General features: G+C 45.0%; 1 protein-coding gene across 1 annotated transcript in view; it reads right to left on the minus strand.

Annotated features, from left to right (window-relative positions):
- The window catches only part of JPH3 (junctophilin 3), an 84,394-nt gene extending 61,713 nt beyond the window's left edge, over positions 1–22,681 (minus strand). Inside the window, exon 1 of the mRNA XM_083456462.1 lies at positions 21,124–22,681. Coding sequence (XP_083312588.1) covers positions 21,124–21,505 — 382 coding nt within the window. The 5' untranslated portion in view covers positions 21,506–22,681. The remainder of the gene's footprint in view (positions 1–21,123) is intronic.
- Between the last annotated feature and the right edge of the window lie 2,168 nt (positions 22,682–24,849).

Here is a 24,849-nt window from a genome sequence, read left to right on the forward strand (position 1 = left end):
ATTCCGGAGCCCCGTTCGCATCCTGAACAGAACGTAAGATGCGACAGCACGTCTGCGCGTGCGCAGGTCACGTTTTGGCGCTTCAGCGCATCTGCGTGACGTCATTTTTACCATCTGCACATGCGCAAGCGGCGAAACCCGGAAGTAACACGCTCCATTACTTCCGGGTCATCGCAGAGCACAACCCAAAAATACTTATCCTGAAGCGTATTTATCTCAAGGTATGACTGTATTCAAAAAGTGAACTCCTATTTAGGAAGCCTAAAAGGCCATTCACTGTTAATAACTCATTCTTAAAAAGGAGGCTTGTGCCTTATGTTGGGAACCACAGATCTAGTCTCATTCTCCACAATGCAGGAATATGCAGTTGTCCCATACAGGGATTGAACCTGCAACTTTGGTATTATCAGCAACACACTCTAACCAACTGGCCCTGTGAAAACTTTGGGAAATTCTACAAACATCTGAACTTGTCACATTTTGAAAAGTGGCAGGATGGAATTGCAATTACAATGAAGCATTTCCCACTGGTGAAAAGAAACTTAGATTTCTTTTTTTGGGGGGGGGGGTATTTCCAACAGGCAATGGCCAAATTATTTGTCAGCCCAATGCTGCATGAAGGCCTTTGCAGGAGCAGAGGGTGGGGAGACTGTCCTGCCCAATCTCTCTAGCTAAAAGACAGAAGCACTGCAGAGCAGTTCTGCATCAATCCAGAAGAGGTCAGTGGAATGTATTACATAGTATCTGCTAACACTAAAGGGAAACTTTTTTTTTAAAAAAAGGTTATTTATTACATTGTTTTTCAATCTTGGCTCCCCAGACATTGTTGGACTACAACTCCCATCATCCCTGACCATTAGGAAGGCTGGCTGGGGTTGATGGGAGTTGTAATCCAACAACATCTGGGGACTCAAGATTGAAGAACACTGATTTAATACATTTATACACCACCCTCCCTACAGGGACCTCAGAGTGGTTTTCATAGGTTTCTTGGGTGGTCTTTCATCCAATATAAGAAGAGCCTGTTGGATCAAGCCCATCTAATCCAGCATCACAGTGGCCAATCAGATGCCTGTGGGAAGCCTGCAAGCGGGACACGAACACAGCAGTTCCCAGTAACTGGTATTCAGAGGCATAATTAGGGTCAGACCCCTTCAGGTTCAACCTGCTCTGTGATGGAATAAGAGGTTCCTAATACTAAGGGATGCGGGTGGCGCTGTGGGTAAAACCTCAGCGCCTAGGACTTGCTGATCGTCAGGTCAGCAGTTCGAATCCCCGCTGCGGGGTGCGCTCCCGTTGCTCGGTCCCAACGCCTGCCAACCTAGCAGTTCGAAAGCACCCCCGGGTGCAAGTAGATAAATAGGGACCGCTTACTAGCGGGAAGGTAAACGGCGTTTCCATGTGCTGCGCTGGCTCACCAGATGCAGCTTGTCACGCTGGCCATGTGACCCGGAAGTGTCTTTTGACAGCGCTGGCCCCCGGCCTCTTAAGCAAGATGGGCGCGCAACCCCACAGTCGGACACAACTGGCCCGTATGGGCAGGGGTACCTTTACCTTTACCTAATACTATGTCCAGCCAATAATTAGTTCCCTTTCTGTTCTGGCTGTTGAAACATCATGCAGGAGCTGGCAGACTCCTGCCATAGGAAAACCATTAGTCCAAAGCATGCCCAGAAGGACCAGGGCAAATGAGTTTGCTATGGACCTACTATGATCCCTTGTCTTAAATGACTCTGCCCTTTCTCCCATTCTTTTTTATTTATTTTGCATTTCTGATACATTTCAATACAAGAAAGAAACTAAACAACCCCCCCCCCTAAAGTAATAGGAAACAGGAAAAAGAAAATTGCATATTACATATTCTAGTACATTAAAAAACACACAAAAAAACAGGCATTGACTGACTTCCCTTCCTCTCCTTCCATGGTTCCTTTTATCTTTCACTTCCTCTCGTGTTTTATTCGTTTCCCCAATCTTTCTCTGCTCCTCCCGTTAATTCTAGTTCTAATTTATGTTGTTGAAAATATTTCTATCCTGCTCGGCTAATTGTCTGCTTATAATAATTTTTCATTTAATTAATAAATAATATCCAGTCTTCCTTATATCTTTTTTCATTTTGGTTTCTTATTCTAGTGATCATGCCTGCTAACATATTCTAACAATCTGAGATGCCACTCTTCTTTCATTGGTACCTTATCTATTTTCCATTTTTGTGCTAATAACACACATGTAGCAGTTGCCACATACAGGAACAAATTTCTCTGGTTGTTGGGGTTTTTTTGGAACTTCCGTTATGATTATCCTTGACAAAAAAGATTCTGGGGTTGTGGGAAATGTTCTTTTGAACATTTTTTTAAAGTTTGCCCTTTCTCCCATTCTGTTCCTTGTGCCGGGACACTCTTCTCACTCTCTAAAATGGCCTCTCTAGTCCAGCATCCTAATCTCACAGTGGCCTACCAGATGCATGTGGGAAACCCGCTAGCAGGATTTGAGCACAGGAGCCCTCTTGGTTTCTAACAACTGGTTTTCACAAGTGTTACTGCCTCCAGCCATGAAGACAGAGCATAGCCATCATAGCTATCAACCATCAATAGCCCCAGTGGCGTAGCTAGCAGCTCGGGTGCCTAAAGTGGGGGCGTGTCCAGCAGCCAGGGCGGGGCAAGCTGCCTATGGGGGCGAGGCACACCGCTCCAACACTTGGGGCCTCTCCGCCACCTCCCCCTCAGCTGTAGGGCTGCTGAGGGAGAGGCAGTAGGCAGAGGCAAGTCCCACACTGCTGTTTCAGGCAGCGCGTAACCTGCAGGCGCCTAAGCCAACACGCCACTCCTAATAAGTTTGGTGAGCCCATTTTTATTTTATTTTTAACTCATTTTGTCACACACACACACACACACACACACACACACACACCGTGATGACACCAGGGGCAAACCACACACCCCACACCTGCTTCCTCCGCTGCTGAATAGCCCTCCCCTCTATGAATTTGTCTAATCCTATTTCAAAGCCGTGAGACGCGGGTGGCGCTGTGGGTTAAACCACAGAGCCCTAGGGCTTGCCGATCAGAAGGTTGGTGGTTCGAATCCCCACGACGGGGTGAGCTCCCGTTGCTCAGCCCCTGTTCCTGCCAACCTAGCAGTTCGAAAGCACAAAGTACAAGGGGATAAATAGGTACCGCTCTAGCAGGAAGGTAAACAGCATTTCCATGCACTGCTCTGGTTCGCCAGAAGCAGCTTAGTCATGCTGGCCACATGATCCAGAAGCTGTACGCCGGCTCCCTCGGCCAGTAAAGCAAGATGAGCGCTGCAACCCCAGAGTCAGCCACGACTGGACCTAATGGTCAGGGGTCCCTTTACCTTTACTATTTCAAAGCCATTTAAGTTGGTGACCATCACTGCCTCCTGTGGGCACAAATTCCATGGAGTAACTATGTGCTGCATGAAGCACATCACTATCCTTCCTACAAGGAGCTCAGAGTGGCTTGTATAGGTTTCTTTCATCTGTCCTGAATCTTCCAACATTCAGCTTCCTTGGATGTCCTCTAGGATTAGGAGATGGAGAAACACCTTTGTCTATCCACTTTTTCCATGCATTGCATATTAACTTCGCTCTTGCCTTAAAGCCCAGAAATCTTAGCACGCGCAAACCTACACCAGTGGTTCTCATCAGGCTGCAGGAGAGGGAGAGAAATTGAACTGAAGACCCTTCCCATCAGATCTGCTGAAAGACCAGCAACTTTTGGCTTTTGATCCTCTCCTTGAAACCTTTCTATTCCTGCCAGTCATTACATGTAACAAATAAATTGTGCCTGGCTTTTCTTTTCCCTTCCTCCCTCCCAATCCCTTTTCCTTTTGTATCGTGTATTTTAGACATGTAAGCCTGAAGGCAGGGACTGTCATATTGTTGACATCTGTAAGCTTCTCTGGGAGCCTCTTTTGGCCAAAGGGCAGGATAAGAATACTTTAAATCCGCTGCCATCCCCAACCTGGTGCCTTCCAGGCGTTTGGGGCTGCAACGCCCATCAGTCCTAAGGGTAGATGTTACAAATCTGCACAGTTTTTGCTATGCAGTTAACAATGGTTTGCAGGACAATCCCCACCCTGTATGATCAGAAGAAAGTCACATTGAATTCAATGGGGCTTATTCACAGTGGAGTTAGGACTGCAGCATTGGACAACTTTAAAAGGAGATCAGGCAACTACATGGAGAACATTAGTAGGCCTGTCAATGACTATGAGTTCTGAGGCTGAAATGGAAACTCCATGCCCAGGGGTAAGTGTACCACAATGCCAATACTGGGCGAAAACAACAACAAGGGAGGGCTGTTGCTGTCATTGCCTTCTTGTGAGCTTCCTGAAAATATCAAGCTTCCATTGTGGTGTAATGGTTGAGAGTGCTGAACTAGGACCCGGGAGACCAGAGTTCAAGCCCCTGCTTAGCCATGAAACTCTCTGGGTGACCTTAGGGCAGTCAATGGGTCTCTCAGCCTCACCTACCTCACAGGGTTGCTGTGAGGAACAGATGAGGAGGTGGAGAATTATGTCTGCCACCTTGAACTCCTTGGAGGAAAGTCTAGACCAGAAGAACCTTTAATCTGATCCATAGGAGCTCTTCTTAAATTCCCTGCACACCAGCAAAGGTTGTCAGGTCTCTTTCCCAAGCAAGGCAGTTTGAATGGATGGGTAGCGGAAGCAAGTGAGCTCCAGGATCAGGTATAAATTCTCTGTGTGTATGTGGGAGGGAGGGAGATATGGCTCCCGGGCCTATTAAATATTACTGTGGGAGAATATGAAAATGCAGCCTCCATAGGTTCGTCACTGTCTCCCCCACCCGCCCCCAGCACGCACATAAAGACAGAGAAGGGTGATGGAGAGAGAATGAGACAGATAGGATTAATGGAGGATTTATAGGATTAGCGCTGGGAAGTAGGGAAAGATTAGGGATTAGGATAAGGACCAAAAGGAGGAGGGTGAGGACTCAGAGATGAGGCTCATGAGCAAGTTGGTTGTATTGCTGGGCCTTCGGAAAATATATTCCCACGGACCCACAGCGATGAGCCTGGGGAGTCGCAGTTCAGAAGGGAGCCTCATCGCTTGGAAAAAGCAGAAGGATTCACACTAATGTGTCTTTCAGTAGGCAACCAATGAGGGGGAGCTTTACAAGCATGTAGAAATTCAACAGGTGCACCATGACAGGGAAAATGTGCACCTGTTGAATCTCCCTCCATCGAGCAGCAGTTAAAAGCACACAGGAGAAAGAGAGAGAGAGATGTTGGGTGAGGGGTTTTTTTTAAAATGCCGACTGCACTGCAGACATGGAGAAAGCAACCCATATGGCTTTCGAAAACAGTGGGACATTTTGCTGAACTGGGAAGAGATTGAGTAAGTGCAGCCACATAACTTGGGCACTTTAGTATTGAACACCTTTGTGACAGAGGCTACACAGCTGATATTGCCACCATTATTCATGCTCTAGTGACCTCCAGTTTAGACTCCCGTGCATGGGGATGCTTTTGGGGAAAATGTAGAAAATTGGATTACTGCAACAATGACAACACCAGAATGCTGATGGGAGATGGGTGTTGTTGTTGTTTAAAAAACCATGCTGAGTTCTTCTTATGAATAACTATTTCTGTTCTATTGCCACTGAAATAATGATGGGGGAGAGACCACTTTCAAAGACTGCATCCATTGTTCTGGGGTGGTCAATTTAGTTGCTGTCCAGGGTTGCATTCCTTCAGTGGTTATCTGTGGGGTGGGGGGCAGATGCCAGTGGTGAAAGGAGCCAGATAAAAGAGTGTTTGGGACTGACTAATCTGGAATAAAGATCACCTTGCGTCACTTCTCATCCTGGCGACCTCACATTAAAATTCCCAAACCTATGCAGGCTTGATAAGAAGTGAGCCCCACTGCTTTTTTAAAAAAGTTGTTCTCAAAAGAAGTATATGGAAGATTGATTTATTTAGTACAACAGAGCTACTGTTCTAGAAAGCAAGTGAAAGTAATTCCTTTCTGACTTTAGTGTGCTATGCATGGCAGAAACCTATCAGTTTCTTCTCAGACAGCTTTTCTCCCAGACAACTAGCAAAAGGTTTTTTAAAAAGTTTACTTTCTTTAAATAAAATACTGCCCCTTCTAATTGTTCTTAAAAACACAGAAGGAGGTGGAGAGGATTACACGTTAAAAATACATGGGAAATAAAGGGGAAATGAGGAGGAGGCTAGGAACTCTGTTGGGATGGAAGAATAGAGCAGAGAAGAGGAGGTGTTGGGGGGGGCTGCATAACATGAGGCTGGTGTGTTGCTCACTTGTCCTATACCCAAATACAAATAATCATAGGAGGTGGGCTGCATGTTCTCTGTTCTCTGGCTCTGGAATAGGGCAGTGCAAGGGGAATAGCTCTGCTTCAGTCCACACTGATATGGCAGTGCAGAAATGGAAGGAAGAAAACATGAAGGAATCTTCTGCTGCTGGAAAACAAAGGAGCTGTGAAGACACTCGTTGCTTCACAGAGGTGAGGGTGCCTAGACAGCATACAAACCCTCCAAGTGTCCCTATTTTCTAGGGAAAGTCCCAGATATACAGAAGCTATCCCAGTTCCTTATTTGATCCTAGAATGTCCCACTTTTCCTTAGGATGTCCCTATTTTCATCGGAGAAATGTTGGAGGGTGGGGTGTCATTTGACTCCATACCCCGAGCCAAGGAGATAAGTAACTATACAATGTTTAGAAGACATCTGAAGGCAACTTTTTTATTGTGATTTTATATATACTGGAAGCTGCCCCAAGTGGCTGGGGCAACCCAGTCAGATAGGAGGGGTATAAATAAATCGGATGGGCCTATTTTCATCAGAGAAATGTTGGAGGCTATGTGCATATAATGCCATAGGAGTATATATAGCTCTCAATTCCACCTGCTTCTCCCAGAGTAGCATCTTATCAAAACCTTATCAAAAATCTCATTAAGGTATGTGTTTGGGGGAGCATGTTGAGGGTGTATAAAATGTGGAGTGGGGGGAAAGGAAGCTATCTGTTTCTTTCCTCAGGGTTGTTATCCAGTGTTAGTCCTGCTCCGAACAGACCTCTAGAAATTCATGTCCATGGCAAACATAGATCCATTAATTTCAGTGGGTCTACTCTGAGTAAGACTTAGTTGGTTACAGCCCCCAGGCACTGGAAATAACTCACAGGAGGATTTAAACTTGCCTGCGCGCTGCCTTAATTAAAGCAACACATCACCCTGATTTTGAGTTAATAAAATTAATTAATGCATGCCAAACATGGACTTGGGTTAGGAATCCAGTTAACTGGATCTAATGAAGTTGAAATGTACAAGATAAATGCATAAACAAATTTTCCAGTTTGATTTAAACAAGTTGGCATGAATTGGAACTTAAGCTTCCTCGCTTGTATCCTTACACAGTGTTAATCTGACATTCAGATTTCATTTGATAGCCAGCATCTTGAACTAAGAGGATCATACAGGAAGGCAATAGGAAAGGTGTCTCTGTTGGAGACCTTGGAGAATGGCTGCCAGTCAGAGTAGACTGTACTGAACTAGATGGACAAGTAAGTCCGACCTGGAAAGGCAGTGTCCTTTTTTTATTTCCTATGAATTTGGATAAAATGTATTTGAATAGATACAAGCACATTCGGGAGAGCGAATTTGCCTGTGCTTCAGCTTAGCTCTTCAGCTTCTGTTCCAGGTGACTATCACTTTGGCTGCTTATTTGGGTGGCTTATTTAGTTGGTAGGTTTTTCTTTTTAAAGAAGCCCATTGTTCTGGACTCTTTCCCTCCAGAGACTGAGTAATATTTCCTTCTTCCAGCCTGTGTGATTAAGCAACAGGCTTCTTTGGAAAATACCAATGATCAAGCAGAAGGCAGCAGAGCCGCAAAGGCCACCTCTGCCTGAAATGAGCAGGGGGAGAGGTAACAAGGCTGTTAGAGAAGGAAGAAAGTGCTGTACAGAAAGGCAGGCTGGCCGAAGGGGAATGCTTCTGCCGAAGACAAGTAACAAAAAAAATCTCGGGATGCATTTGCCGAAGATGGAGTGGAAGAGAAGGAACTGACTCACTCAGAACATGAAAATGCAAGGATGCTGGGGCATGGCTGGAGGCGGGAAGGGGGGTGCCTGAGGCAGACAAGGCTACGAAGAAAATGGGAGGTGCTTTGGCTTGAATCTTTACCGAGCAGGAAAGGAAAGCGCGCACTGCACCACAGCTTCGACCTGGATTTCGATTTTTGAGTCTGGAAATATGCTGCATTGGCCTCCAACGGTGGATCTGGAATGCAGGATTCATTTCCATGCAAAGTGGCAGCGTTGGAGAATCTCAGGCATGTAATGCATTAAAACAGCAACAACACGGCATATTGCAGTGAGCTATCTGGCTGTTTCAAAGCAGAGGTGCTTGAAGATGGAAACAGCAGAAGCTCTTAAAGGTGCAGCAGGGCATCGTTCGGTTCCAAAAGAGTCTTTGGTGTGCAGCTTTAACAGGCACAGCTATTCTTTCCCATTCCCCTTCATTTCCCCCCTTCCCTGCCCCCCCCCAAGGATGTGCAGAAACAGGTGCATATTTCAATAGCTCTGATGGTTGAGTGAGGGAGTGCATTGCCTCTAAAAACGTTAAAAGGTGCATCTTTAAAAGCAGTCAGAAAAAACAGCACAGGTACAGGGTTATGTGAGTCGCTTGGCCACATTCAGTAGCATTTCCTGACAATCAGAGAACTACATTCCATCATCACCATTGCAATGGATGAACGCAGGGCCTGCAACATAGTGGTGCAACATGGAATGCTCCTGTTCAAGGTTCTGGCCAGTCAGACCCTTTCCCAGGATACTCCATTCCATTCCCTCCCCCAGTTTTCAGCTTTTTCCCTTCAGCAGCCAGCCAGCATCTTGTGCCTACTGAGTATGTCCAGGCCTCGGTGAGTTGTTTTGGGGGTTGTCTGTTTGCTTCCTTACATTTTTGTTTTTATTTTTCCTTCTTCTTCTTTTTGGTAGATCTATAATGCTTGCTCCCTTGAGCTGAAACCTCTCCTGTGTGTGTATGGTGCAGTTTTGGCTAAATAAGGATTGCCACTCACTCTGCAAAACATTGCTAATAGAGGGGACGGTGCTAGCGGAGGAGATGGAGGAGAAAAAAAGCATTTTGCCCAACAAAAATTCTGCTGCTTGAATTTTGGGAAAATATAATATCCCCGCCTCCAGCTGCAATATTTAATCTGTGATTAGAGAAAAGCCTAGTGAGAACCAAAGTTTAAAGGCAGTGTCTGGCAGATCTCCTATGTGTGATACACTCCCAAGTAATTTCCTTCTTTCATTTTGTTTGTTTGTTGAACTCTTGGGCCCTCCGCCCGGTATTCTCCTGAGAGAAAAGGCTTGTTTTCACCAGTTTCCCAAAGGACAACTTCCTGTGATTTCAAGCCAGCACAAAGCAAAAACAATCATCCTTGCTTTCGATGTTACTATATCCTTACACACATTTCATAAATGAAGAAGAAAGGCTTTAAGACTTACTAGAGGTCCTTGTGAAGTTAATCATCACATCACAAGTTTTTACAACCTCCTGCCATATATTGTATATTTGTGTATTTCATTATCTGTACTTAACGCTTTCTTGAAACAGCACTGTGGGCTATGTCATTATTACACTAATTTTCTAGATAAGAAGCTGAGGCTGAGAAATCAGTAAATTGCCCTATGGCTAGCTGGTGAGTTTCTGGCCTTTCTAGGATATGAACCAACATTCAGACTGGACAATGCAGGCAATCTTGTTCACAAAACAAAACTTAAATTGGACTTGCACTTTGGAGTGAGAGTTTTTCCTCTGCCTGCCTCAGTATGCATTGCCTTTCCAGATGCAAAACCCTCTCTTGTTCATACAGTTTTCTTGGGCATCTTGGGGCAGTTTTGCCTTCTCCCACTGGAGGGGCCTTCTCTGCATTCCGAATTACATTCAAAAATTCCTAGGGCAGCTGGCAAAAGGCCTTAGTGGAATGATACCTTTAAATCACCCCTCCTTCCATTTTTAAAAATGTTGCTTCTTTATTTGGTTTAAATGTCCAATTGTTTAATGTTTTTGAAAGCTGCTTCAAGAATTTCTTATGCTTGAAAATAGCATATAGATACTTGAAACAAAATCTCTCTGTGTATGCAGTGTTGCTCTCCCAGTTTGCTCAAGAATAAACTTTACCACCAAGAGACAATGCTCCTCTATATTCTCAAGGCAAATTTCTGTCCCTCCTGGTTGACAGTTTGTGTGAATTCTCAGTCTGTAACAAAATTGTTGCTCACAGCTAACATGAGCATATTAAACTCACTATGAATATACTCCCTATTAAAGAACACTTGGAGGTTTTTCAGTTTAAACTTGAAAATGTGAGTACAAGGGGAAATGATAGCATACCCTCCAACATTTCTCCAATAAAAATAGGGACATCCCATTCCATAATGATAATTTTACTATTTATACCCCACACATCTTACTGGGTTGCCCCAGCCACTCTGGGCAGTTTCCAACATATACAGAAACATAATAAAACATTATAAAAACTTCCCTATACAGGATTGCCTTCAGACGGCTTGGGGGTCGGATAACGCCATACCCTCCAACATCTCTCCAATGAAAAAGGGACATCCTAAGGAAAAGCGGGACTTTCTGGAATCAAATCAGAAACTGGGACGGCTTCTCTAAATCAGGGACATCCCTGGAAAAGAGGGACACTTGGAGGGTCTGTGACAGAGGTGTATAAAATTATGCTGGATAGAGAGAAAGTGTAAAGAGAAAAGTTTTTTTCTCCTTCTCTCATAAAACTGGAACTTGGGGCCATCCAATGAAGCTGTGTGTTGGAAGATTCAAGACAGACAGACAAAAGTACTTCTTGAGGCATCAAATAGTTAAAATATGGAATTGGAATTAATTACCCTGAGATGCAATGATGACCACCAACTTGATGTTTTTTACAGGATTCAACACATTCCTGGGGGATAAGGTTATGAGTGGCCACTAGCAGGGATGGCTATGCTTGACTGCCATGGACGGAGACAGTATGGCTCTGGATGCCATTTGCTGGGAATCACTAGTCGCACGCAGGGCCAGCTTTTGGGCTTCCCATTGGGGCATCTGATCGGCCACTGTGAAAACAGAATGCTGGACTAGATGGGCCTTTGGCCTGATTGACCAGCCAGGCTCTTTTTATGTTCTCAAAGAGCAAGAAGAAATAGAATTAAATTACAAGAAGCTTGATTTAGGTGGCCTGTCAGAAACTAGTTTTTTTCTGAGGGCTTTGATAAGAAGCTTGGGAGCAATAAACCTACACCTCAGTCACCCGCCCACCCCCAAAGTAGCCAGCCAGTAAGTTCTGTTGCCTCACCTCCTTTGGCTTCTAGGATGGTGGCTGAAAAGCTAAGAAGAACTCCTCCTGATAGACCCGAATCAGAGCTGGAGCCTCCAGTTGCTGACCCCTACTCCAGGGTGGAATATAAGGATTATAAGGAGGAAACTCTCCAAATGTAAAGCACTGTTCAGCAATAGGCTGCCTTAAAGAGCTTGTGGCATCTCTTTTCTCTGTCCAAAGAAAAGGTTTGGACAGGGAGCCTCTGTTGAAGGAGGCTTTAAAGCATGTGTGATGAACCTTTGGCTTTCTAGATGTTGCAGAACTACAACTCCCATCATCCCTGTCCATTGGCCATGTTTGCTGAGGCCGGTGGGCATTTTAGTTCAGCAACACCTGGAAGGCCACAAATTCCCCACACCTGCTTTTTTAAAAAAGCTACCATGGATTAAATGACACTTTGGGTGGCTTCTGATGCTCTGGAAATCAGGTGTTCCAGGTAGGATCTTCTCCGTGGGGCACAAGGGGCTAATGTGGGGTGGGGTGGAGTAAAGCTCAGGAGATGTCTCTCTGCAACAGGCAGGCATCTCTATAGTGCTTCAGTAGCAGCAGAGGCAGAGGGAGCTGTATCTATGACAATATTCAGGCAGGTTGTAAAAGAGCCACTAAGCATCTGTCCCCAGGAGTTCCATGCCCCCCAAGTGAACGCCACTTCTGCATGGACCAACCTTGCACAAGAACCTGGGTACAGTTGGCGGCAAGAGAGAAGGAGCTCTGCACTGTGTAACCTTAGACTGCCATTTATTCATAAATTATGTTTGTAGCCCTTTCCAGAGAATGGAGGCCTCTATCATTCTTCCATAACAACAACCCAGCATAGTAGGTTAGGCTGAGGAATGTTTACTTGCCAAGGCTTTATGGCTAGAAAAGGATCTTGGCCACTCACCTAAAAAGCACCCAGCATCAATGGCACCTGAATCAGCCCATTTCCCTGTCCTGAGCCAAGCCTCCTACTAGACCATCACACTTTCCTTCTCGGGGTAAGATCGGTGCCACAAAATTGTCTGATGCTCCAACATGTATCATGCTAAACATTCCCAAATGCATTCAGCTGCCTTATTATTTCTAATACGCTTCTTGCACAAAGTACAGCAGAATCTGGCTAATTCTCTCTCTCTCTTTCTCTTCACTAATCCTCAAACTCAATAATCCTCATCACAAACTCTGTGATCTCGTCCCACTTCTCAGGCGAGTTAAGGCCCTTTCTCTCCTTATGCAATGTTCCATGGTACATTTACCACGATGCTGAGGTGAATTGTAAACAGTGAAACCAAGGCACTTAACAAAAACCAGCCGGTTGTTTAGATGCTTCACTATCAGGAAGAGAATCTGACAGGGAGAAGTATGAGCAAGAAGGGCTGAAGAGGGTGCTTGCCACACACCTTACATCCTAGGATAAGAAACACACCTTACATCCCTCATCTTGAGGGAAATCTTACTGGGCCCCTCCAGACCAGTGTTTTATTTCGGTTGTATTCAGCAACATGTTCTTAAGACAAAAATGGTGCCTTAGTGGTGGATTTATTCTGCTTTACTTGTTGTTCTGCAATGCTTTCCCAAAGCTACCACCTCGTTGCTCTCCAGAGGGGCTATAGCACAAAAAAGCAGGGCAAAAATAAACTAGAACTTTTCTGGTATAAAAAGCTACATGATTTCAGCAGGTAATTACAGGATAGGCAGTGATTGGAAATGAAGCAGTGTGATCAACCTGAAACATTTGCCAAGTGTGAACAGTATAAAAAGCAGGATCATGTGTGATACTGCTCTTCCCCCACATAGCATTATAGCACAAATAATCAGGAATGCGTAATTTTTTAAAAGGTACTGGGAGGGTCCCATAATCACCATTTGACAGAATTCTAGTGATTATCTACACCAGCGTTCTTCAACTTTGGGTCATGACGTGCAGTTGGACTACAAAACCCATCATCCCCAGCCAGTTTAGCCAATGTTGAAGAATGGTAATCTTCACTATACCATGTTGGTTCTATACCATTTTAATGCATTGTTTCCCTCAGGAAACCCGGCAAAACTGTAGCCTGGACACATGTAGTTGCCTTCTACAGAGTATTGTTTACTCCAGGAATGGGCAAGCTGTGGCCCTGCAGATGCTGCTTGGACTCCATTCAACATGGTCAGTGGTCAGGAATGGTGGCTGTTGTGGTCCAACAATATCTGGAGGGGGCCACAACTTTTCCTATCCCTGGTCTGTGCTGATTGACAGCGGCTCTCTGGGGTCTCAGGAGCAGATCTGTCCCATCTCTGCTATCTGACTACTTAACCAGAGATGCCACTAGGGATCGAATGGGGGACCTTCTGCATGCAAAGCAGGTGCTCTGTCCTGACCTGTGCTTGGGGAGGGGGCCGACAGTTCTTTATTCTCTACAGAACAATAGCACAAGTGCCCCGTACATGTGGTAGCTCTGAGCTCACACACCAAAGTTCACATGGGGCTCTGGAATGGATGGGGGCAAGTATTTCATCATCAGACAGGTGCAAATGGGATGTGCACTTAGCCTAAGTTACAAACCCAGAGCACTCCAGTGGCCTACACAGTGGGGGGAATAGCTACTGTGGCTCCGAAAAGAAACCCATCTGGAAGATGATGTGCTGTCCAGGAAAGTAAGCAAATGCTAAGGCCTTATAAGGAAAGAGAGTAAAATAAGAGAGAGGGGGGCATAATTATATGTTCTGACACATTTTCCCTGCTGGATGAAGAGGTCTCTGCCAAGGTGTCCATTCTGTATAATTTCACACAAACAAAAATCATCTATTTCTTGTGTTTTTCAGTTTTTGTTATGTTTCGTGCATCGTCCTGAGATCTATATGTGGAAGGCAATAAATAAACAATGGCAGCAAAGAATAATAATTATATTCCTTTACCACCACCCCTCTCTCTCTCTACACACCCACAGAGCTGAGTTCAGTGTCTATTTCTATCACTGTGGTGAGGTGAAAAACCCATCTTATTTTCAGAACAAAACCTTGGCTATAGAACAAATCATCCAAATTCTTGTAAATATGCCTTTTAGTGTGGGTACCAGATTTGGTGCAAATCAAGAGGGCAGGACAATGACAGATAGTTAAAGCCTAGAATAAAATTAATTACATGTGGAAGGAGATGCTTCTTACCTCCAGCTTGTTGTTTTTTCCTAACTAATCTGTTTGCATTCCTGGAAGGTACGATTCAAAGTGGGGAGGTGGGGAAGTTCCATTAAAAAACTTCCCTGTCGCCATTGGAGGCTGTGCAAGTGCGCATTCCTGAAAAATGTGCTGGACCATGCCCCTAATAGGTTGGGATTGTTGAGCATCTGCTTTCAGCACATTCAGCTGGGCAGTTGTATAATAAACATGGAGAGTGGTTAGGGTGCTTTGGACGCGTTGTCTGCCACACAAGTTGAGGGCAGCATTTAAGGATTACTTGCATGTGAGAAAGAGCCACTGCAGATCAAACACCACAGAGCTTTCATAGGATGATGTACACCAGGCCTACATATACCTTGTGACCCAAACTGCGCCCACAGCCATTATGGAAGTCCACCAGGGACTCGATTTCAGCCTCCTGTTGCCTGTGTGGGACTGCAAAAAAACAACACCAAGGGTGGCTCTGAAGCATATGGCAACCAAGGTGGATGAAACTGGCTTGGTGGGTTACAAGTTGTGCATGTGAATCAGTAAGCGAGTCTTTGACTCATGAAGTATCTTCAAATGGCAGTACCATTTCCCCCTCCACTTTATCAGAGTTAGATTCGCACCATATGAATTGCCATCTGGATCTGTCCTTGGAGAAAACATTGGTTGCCGTATACCAAGCCCTGTAGCTCTGCGGTCTCCATTCATGACTTAATACTAGTCTGATATGCTTGCTGTTGTTCAGGGAAGGGCAGGGACCTCCAGGGCCAGGGAAGGATTGAGTTAACACACAGGAGAACTACAGGGGACAGGTGTGCACCTGATACACATACAACATCTCCCCCTTCACAACGGCCATCTGGATGTGTCCTTGGAGAGTGCCTTGGTTGCAATAAACCACGGACTGAGGCTTGCAGACCACATTCATTTTAGGGTGCTGGGGCAAAGGGATCGAAAGAAGTGGAAATTTTATGGCAGCAGGGCCCAGTTGATTGCATGCCCCCAGTCAGCTCAATTAGTACTCTCCAAGGTCCTGAAAAAGGAAGCGTTGATATGAGGAGGAGAAAGATTGAGAGTGTGTGCTTCTTTTGAGATTAGATTGCTAGAAATTAAAACTGGGTTTTTTTGTTTTTTAAAAAAAGAATGTTCTTGATGATTGGCTAGGCTAATTTGAGTTGCTAACGTCAGCCTGACATAGTATTGCTTAGTTATTTCCAGGACTGGGATGCCTTTCTGGTATTGTTCAATTAGCTCTGCTTCAATTTCCAAATATAAAGCAACTAAAATAGAGATTGCTGGCATGTATGAAATGCTTGCAGGCTACACACACACACACACACACACACACACACACACATTTATATAGAGAGTGCAATTTTCAGTCCTAGAAACATGAAATGAGTACTCACTTTCCTCTCCTCCTTTAGCTCTCCTATCACTCTAATGTCCATTGCTTTGATTGCTGTGAAGGTTTGTACCCTGGAAAAGCAAGAATATGCTTCTTCGTTCTATGTGTGCATGATTTGAGAGAGAAATGGCATTGCTAGAGATGTATAAAATCATGGGGTTGGAAGGGTTTGCAAGTCCGAACCCCTTGCTCCAATACAGGGAAACTTATGTATGTGGAGAGTCGGTTTGTCAGTAGCAATGTGGCTGTGCGTATGATGTATTTGACCCAGGATGCAAGTGCAGATATCCAGGATGCACAGCAAAGACACAAATGTGATTACATTCAGGTGGCAACTTCAGCATGACATCGAGAAAAGTGGGCTTTGGAATGTTTGTGATCTGGGCCTCCAAGTGATACTGAAAATGAGATGTATCTGCGTGAAAGGTATTCACTGTGTGCTTCTGGGTATGAGCAATGCATCTGTGTGCTTGCAAGGCCCAGTATACCTTTCCTGTGCCTCTGAAGCATCTGTGCAACTGTGAGATATAATTGTGCAATCTATGGGTCTGTTTTTGACAAACATGTCTGAAACATGAAACAAATGCGGAGGTGTGAGCATCTGTGTGTGGGTATGTGTACAAAGGGTGAATATTATGTGTATGACAGCATTGAAGTGTGCGAGAGAGACTATGCGCATGTGCCTGAAGAACAGGAGATTGTGTGGGAGTTCCAAGAGCCTGATAACAGCAAAAGGAAACTGTGTATTGCTGCAATAGGAATGAGCACATGTCATAGGATGTGGGGGGTGGGTGGGAGCATCAAAGGGAGAAAGAGGAATGTGCATCCAATAAGGTGGACAGCTGATGAAAACAGAAGTGTTTGGACCCCTTGGATCCAAATTCAAGCTAAAATGTACTGTACGCATAGCAATGGTCATTTGTAAATAATGCTGAGCTCCTGGTGGCACCTTGATGCCCCTTTGTTGGCTTCTCCTATGCAAGAAAATGTAGACTCTGCAGATCAGATCTTTAATATACACCAGCTTTGCTTTGTCTAAACCTGTTAATAAAACTTGATCTGCTTACAATACTGAAGTTTATCTACAATTTAAAGAATAGAATTGTGGCAGATAGCAATGTTGACATCCCAGGAAATGATGAAGCTTAAGAAATCAGAAGGATTAAAGCAGCACATGAGCTTTAATTCCCAACAGCTACCTCTTTTTGTCATGACAAGCAGTGAGCCATTCCTTCCTAGTGTAATATTCTTGACCATACATACATCCAGATGCAATAATATCTGAATGCAGGAGTTCATTAGGACTGATCGCCAGCCCAGTCCCCTTGAAGAACTCAGTAGAATTCCACTAAGGCCATTTGTTATCCTCAGGTGAACCAAGATTAAAAGACATATGAGACACGAGCCTGTTTTAGGGACATACTTTTATGTCTGTTTCGATTCTACACCGACAACTGCTGAGCTAATCGTAGGTGCAAATAGAATTGGGCCGCATACGAAGATCTGTTAACAGAAACAGAAAATAAATTGAGGGTAAAAGATTTTGATGAAATAAAATTTCTGTTAACAGATTGGTTGCAATACCACCAATTAAATGACATATTCAGAAGTGATAAGGAAAGAAGCTTTGGGGAAAAATTCTCAGGGTCTGAAAATTGGATAAACTACTGTTGGAATGGGAAACAAAAGATGAAGATGTTAAAGATGTAATGATGAAATGGGCAAAAGACTTGGGACACAATATTCCATTGGAGTCATGGGAAAGGCTGTGGAAGGAGGATTTAAAATTTAATGCATACAGTTCTTTAAAGGAAAATTATATGAAAATGATGTACCGTTAGTATCTAACCCCAGGTACGATTGAAAAGATGTATAAAAATCCCACCAATATATGTTGGAAATGTAAAGATAATGAAGGCACCTTTTTGCATATGTGGTGGGACTTGTAGAAGGGCAAAAGACTTCTGGGAAATGATTTACAATGAGTTCAAAAAAATGTTTAAGATAACCTTTTATAAAAAAAACAACAACCCAGAAGCCTTCTTGCTTGGAATAGTGGGGGAGGAGATACCAAAGAACTTAAAGAGACTGTTTATGTATGCTACCACGTTCGCCAGAATGCTATTTGCCCAAAAATGGAAAGAAGAAGGCACACCGGCGAAGGAAGAATGGATAATCAAGATGATAGACTATGCCAAAATGACAAAGCTTACCGTTAGGATCAGGCAACAAGACGAGAAAAAATTCTTACAAGATTGGATAAAATTTATAGAGTATGTTAAAGAACACTGTAAATATGTTAAAACATTAGCAGGTTTGTTGTAACATTTATGATGTGTTAAATATGGACAACATATTTATAATTAAGTTTGAAAATTGCAGAGGAAAAATAATGATATGCATAATGATGAATGATTGAGTTTGGAAGCCAGGGGGAGGGGGAGGAAGTCAAACAAGATGAATTTGGTGTATAATTGAATGTAAAAGTGTTGTCATTTTTAAAAAATATTGGGAAATATTTTTTTAAAAAAAATAATAATAATCATAGGTGCGAAATATCAGGTGTGGGGAACCTTTGGCCCTCCAGATATTGCTTAACTATAACTTCTCTCAGCCCCAACAAGCATGGCCAATGACTAGGGATGATGGGAGTTGCAGCAACATCTGAAGGGCCCAAAGTTCCCCACACTTGCCCTACAATTCTCCACCAAAGCTTTGCTGGGTAGGTTTCTGCTACCTGGACAGCATTTCTTCCTAAACTAGTTTCACAACCATCATGAAGTCTGTTTCCCCCATCCTTTCTAGCTTTAGAGACAACATTAATTTCGCCACGACAGAAGATTTACATTTCTGTCCAATTCCTGGGTTATTCAAATTAATGTCCTATTCTGTGGACTCCATAGCCAGCCAGAATTCATTAGGGATTGTACTGCTGCAGCAAGATTCCATCGTGACCACCTGAGTTCTGGATAAAGGCGTGGACAGGCCAGATGCCTTCTTTAAAAAAACATCCCTTGGGTTTTAGGAGACTTTTCAAGCTGGTCTTCAGTCTTGTCTTTATAGAAAACCATGTATTCAGAATAATCCCAGGTCTCCTTAGGGAGTGATAAAGGTAGAGAAGCAGAGCAGGAAACATGTAGAATGTATCCATGCTCTTTCTAAATTCTGTGTTCTATCAAGAAAATCCTCAGGTTTAACCATTTCAAGTAAGTTCGTAAGCACAGCACAGAGTGTTAAAACATATCAAAGTCCTGTTTCCTCATCCCCAACCTCCCACTGCCCCATTCTGCTATTACCCCAGGCAGAACAACAAACTTGTTTATAAAGAGTTGCATTTTGAAGCTTTGGATCTCTACTGCTTCTCCTTCTCCCTGCCAATCCAGACTTTCAAGGCTGAGGATAAAGGCCTTGGATGTTTATCTTTCTTTCTCTATCTAAAATCTTTAGAACACTCTAAGCAGCATGGGCTGGGGTGAGGGAGATCAAAGCTGTTTGGATACAGACACATAAGATGAAAACCAGAGGCCTCCCTTGTTGTTTCCACAGGGTTCTAGGAAGCTCGTTTTGCCCCTACTACCTAGGGGAGCTGGGACACTGTCAGTGAACAAGAGACCGAGTGATTCAGTCACGAGAGAGAAAGGAAGCTGTTTTCTCAGGATAAGACATCAGAACTAGATAATTTCTCTCAGTGTCTCTGCTAAATATTTATTCAGTATTTGTACCCATTCCCACTCACCCTGATACACCTGAACGTGCCATCAGAGGTCAAAAACAGCTATCCTCACCTGCCTCTGGGTTTCTCTGCATTAAGAGTGGGAAAGCTTTTCCAGTCCCTGGGCCACATTCCCTTCTGAGCAACGTTCTGGGAGCTGCAAGTCAGTGATGGACGGGGCCAGAGCAACAAATGTAAATGTACTTCTATACACATACACTTTTCTATGCTCTATCCAGGCAGGCAAGTCATTATCAGAGTTCAAGGACACATCCCAGCCACACAAAAGCACTCAATGAGGGTGTGAAGGAAGACCAGTGAGCAGGGTTGCCTGGGCAGAAAGGACATGACTAAAGAGGGAGTATGGCCTAGAGAGAGAGGCTTGGGCCCACATCTGGCCTCTGGGCCTGAGGGCCTCTACCCCTGCTGTACACAATCAAGCTGTGAAATCTCAACGTGGGAACACTCTATGAATTGCAGTCGTTTGCCGGATAAGCTCCGGATGCATCAGGTTGAGCTTTATGCGTGAGAATTTCAAAGTGCCTGCATTGAGAAGATCCAGCAGTGCATCTTGCTGCCTGGGTTATGTGTTTGTTTTTAAACCTAATCCGCTTCAGAGTTGAAAGAACCTACAGGTTCAAGTGGTAGGTCTAGAGTCATGCTTTCAAGTCATGAAACAGTCCAATGACAGGACAGGCACGTGACCACCTCGGGTGGCAGATTATGGGCAACAATTAAGGATAGCAGACTGGCAGTGGCAGAGACACAAATCTGATCCAGGGGGCATAATTCACTGGGATGTTCTAAACAACCCTCATGAAAATGAATGGAAGCCAAACGTCACTTCCTGGCAAACTGTGCCTCAGATTAATCCATGTAAAGGGGTCTCTCTTGGGTCATTTGCTCCAGATACCAAAAACCTGCATTTCCTGTTATGATTCTAACCAATTTATTGACCCTGCCTTACTGTATTCCTCCTCATATACAACTTTGGGTATAGTTTGGTTCCTCACAGCCATTGCTCTTAATTTCTAAGCTCCTTTCCATACGCAAAAAATAAAATAAAAATGTTTCACAGTTCTCACCTCATTTATCCTTACAGCAACCCACAAGGTAAGCTTAGCTGAAAGATAGTGACTAACCCACCACAGGGAGTTTCATAGCTGAGTAAGAATTTGAATGCCTTCCAGCCTTCTACCCCCCACTCTATCCAACAAACCAGCTTGCAAAAAAAGGCCTTCCCTTCATCAGGCAACAGAGAACAAGAAAAGAAACAGCCCTGGTCGCAAATGAACTTAGAGGGCTCCATTGGGAAGGGGCACTGCCTGGCTGAGCTGCTTTTCTCTGTCTTACAGTAAGAACGAAGCTTTCAACTGGCAGGGCTTCCTAAAAGGATACACCACAACCTGGCAGAGAAAAGGGTGGATGATCCACTGGACAACACCAAGGAAAAGAAGGAGCAAATGGGCTACTTACCTCCATCCGAGTAGGTCTCTGTCCCATAGCCATCCTGAAGACCATTGCTCCAGGTGCCTTCATATTTGGCCCCATTGCCTGTGCATTCACGTACTCCGTAGCGTCCCTTAAATCCATGAGTCCATTCGCCTTTGTACACCCACTTCCCTTTGCTCTCCACACCAATGCCGTGGCGCTTTCCCTGGGCCCAGGTGCCCTGGTAGGTGTTGCCACTCGGCCAGGTATAGACCCCCAGCACTTCAAAGCCGTGACTCCAGGAACCCGCATACTCTCCTTGACCCTTGGGGCCGGTGCATATTCCGTGGCCGTGAGCCTTGCCGTCCTCCCAGCCTCCACAATAGGACCCTCCATCGTCAAAATTAAACCTTCCCCCACTGGACATGCATGTAACTCAGTTTGAAAATTCTCAAAAAGGTGAAAAGAAAAAAAAGAGAGAGAGAGGAGGAGGAGAAGCAGCCGCCAGGGGAGGGAAAAAACCCCAAAACAACACCTTAAATAATGCACCAAATCCAAATAGCTGCTTGAGTCAATTTCTGCTGCTCACACTTTCTCAAGGGGGAGACTCATGGAACCTTGATCCTCTTGGCTTCCTGCTCTGGAGGCTGGATTGGAGCAAAAGAAGGAGAATAATATTGTCCAGAACAGCAAATCAGGCAGGTTTTGGTGCAAGCAAGTCTCCTTTAAAACCATCCGAGGCAAAACCCAGGGAAAGAAAGGATGCGGAGAAACAGGCCAAGTGCCAACATATAAGAAGAAGAATTCCTGGTTTTGCGGGAGGGGGGAGGATGCAACACGCAGGCGGCAGGAAGGGTCTCAAATCCCCCTCTGTGACCTCCACCTGCTGCTGTTTTGATGGAGAAATGGATCAGGCAGTCCAAGGCAGAGCAGCATCTTGGTGGTTATGTTTTTGCTGGAGAGACTCCTGAATCAGCAGCAATGCAGTGTCTGTGTCTGTCTCAATCTCACGCACACTCTCTTCCTCTCTCTCTCTCACACACACACTCACGCATACATACATACACACAAACACACACACACATACACACTCACAAACACACCTACACCTCACCCTACAAAAACAACTGTTCTCATTTTCTTCCTCCTCCCCCCCTCCCCACACCTCCCACCGCCACCCACAGCAAACCTCTCACTCCGTTAGATCTCGGCTTGTTTTTTGGAACGACTCCCACATTTTGCCTTCAAAGAGAGAGACAGGGAGAGATGCCCTTTTCGGAAGGGCTGGATTCTTTCAGCAGGGTGGCAGAAAAAGAAGGGATGGAGGAGGCGGAAGAGATTGAGGATGGAGGGAAAGAGGCGCCTCTCTCTCTTTCCTTTTTTGTATCTCCAGTCTGGGAGGGGCAGAGGTCTTCTTGCATCCTCCTCACCCTCTTCTTCCCATCTTCCTCAGTGGAGACCGATCTTGCTTATTAAGGGGAACAGACCCCCGGCTCAGCTTCTGCCTCTCTCGCTCTCTGTCTCAGCTCAAGCTCCTTAGATTTAAAGGTACAGGAACTGCGTAACACTCATCGCTCGCTCTCTCCTCGCCCCCCCCCCCCCCCAGCAGATCTCTCTGTTCTCTTTCACTTCCTTAGAGACAGGAGGCTAAAAAACCTCCAGCAGGCCAGAGAGAGATAGCATCCAGAAAAAATGCATTTGGCAGGCTGCAATCTATCAGCCTATGAAGAGGGTAAAGATTTCTCAGGGAAACCAAGGGGGAGCTCTTGCCTTCCATAATGATAGCCCAACACTAACCTGGCTTATTCATTCACAAGTGGCACTGATTTTGCTGGGAGAAGCAAGAGGCTATGCTTAGGATCCCACTCCTCACTTAATTTTGTTGCTGACAATACTTACTTCTCTATTCTCCCATCCCACTTCTTAAATAAGCATAATTTCCTGACTTGAAAACAACAGCCAGGGGCATACCTGGAGTTGTCCAGTTTGGCCCCTGCCAAAGACACAGGCCTAGGGGGGCACAAAAATCACACATCTCCACTTTGGCTTGGAGTGGCTAGGAGTCTGCTCGCCTGCCCATTCCCAGGGCCATTCCTCTCCTGCTCTGAACTGGCCAGGCAAGGTGCACAGGCTCCTCTGGGTGCCTTGGAGGAGGGTACAAGGGACTCCTTGCCAAGGGCACAAGGGAGTCCAGGTATACCCCTGCATCAACAGCAAAAGCATTTATTTATTTACTAAAGCAAATTACAGCCTTCCTGTCATAAGGACATACCTGACCCATGTAGCCCAGCATCCCGTTCTCCCAGTCGCCAGCCAGATGCAAGAGCACTCACCCCTCCTGCAGATTCCAGCAACTGTCTCCTCTGACCACTAGTAGCCATTGATAGCTGTCTCCTCCAAGAATTTCTCTAATCACATTTTATATCCATTCAACTTGGTGGCCATCCACTTGGTTGTTGCGTGAGTCCAGGGAGGGCCCCAGCAGTAAAAAGAAAACAAAAATAATAAAGTCAATCAGAAACCTCAAAACTAGCATGGCAGCAGACAGTTCTGTTCCTCTGTTCCTTTCTAAGACAACCCAAATAGCTCCAATTGGTTTCATACATCACACACACTAATGCCAGTAAGCCAGGAAGAAGAGGGGTGTTTTCAGCTGCTATTGAAGACTAGTCACAGTCAGGAAGACCCCATATTGAAACACAGCTCCACAGGCTCCACAATCTTAAAACCATGGTAGGACAGAAAGGGGTGCCCCAGCTTACTTTAAATCATGAGCAGGACAACACAGGGAAGTATGTGCCACTCCTTCAGATACCTGGGTTCTAAGTCAGTGAAGGCATTATAAAGGTAAAGGTACCCCCTGACCGTTAGGTCCAGTTGCGGATGACTCTGGGGTTGCGCGCTCATCTCGCTCTATAGTCCGAGGGAGCTGGTGTTTGTGCACAGACAGCACAGACTAAGCTGCTTCTGGTGAACCAGAGCAGCACACGGAAACACCGTTTACCTTCCCACTGGAGTGGTATCTATTTATCTACTTGCACTTTGACGTGCTTTCAAACTGCTAGGTGGGCAGGAGCTGGGACCAAACAATGGGAGCTCACCCTGTTGTGGGGATTCAAACCACCAACCTTCTGATCGGCAAGCCCTAGGCTCTGTGGTTTAGACCACAGCGCCGCCCGCATCCCTCAAGGCATTATATGCCAACACTAAAGCCTTAAGTTGGGTTCAATAGCATATAGTCAGCCAATGAAAACCTTTTTAGAATCAGTATTATGTGGTCCCAAGAGGCTGAGACAGTTAAGACTCTACAGCTGTATTTTCATCACCACCCACCTTCAGACTGCCTTCCAGGGTGGATCCATGTAAGAGTGCAATACAGTAATCTAACCAGGTGGTTACCAGAGCATGGGTTATTGTGGCAAGGCTAGCTCTGTCCAGGAACAGCCATAGCTGGTGAACCAGCCAGAGCTGAAAATAAGTGATCCATGCCACTGAGATCACTTAGGCCTCTGGTGACAAAGCAGAACGTAGAAGTAAGCCCAGGTGTAACCCATCCAGAGCAGGCCAGCTGCCTATTTCCTGCACCTGGAAACCTCTGGCTAACAGCACCTTCATCATGTTGGTGTTCAGGTTCAGTTCATTGGCCTTCATTGTAAATTGCTTTCGGGCACCTCTGGTTGTGCAAAGGGATATAGAAACAGAATGAGCTAACAAGGTACCTGAACTCATCCAGACCATGGCGTCCTCCAAGCACCTATCAATCACCTCATT

The sequence above is a fragment of the Podarcis tiliguerta genome, assembly GCF_965153285.1.
Source record: "Podarcis tiliguerta genome assembly, chromosome: 8".
Taxonomy (NCBI): Eukaryota; Metazoa; Chordata; class Lepidosauria; order Squamata; family Lacertidae; genus Podarcis; species Podarcis tiliguerta.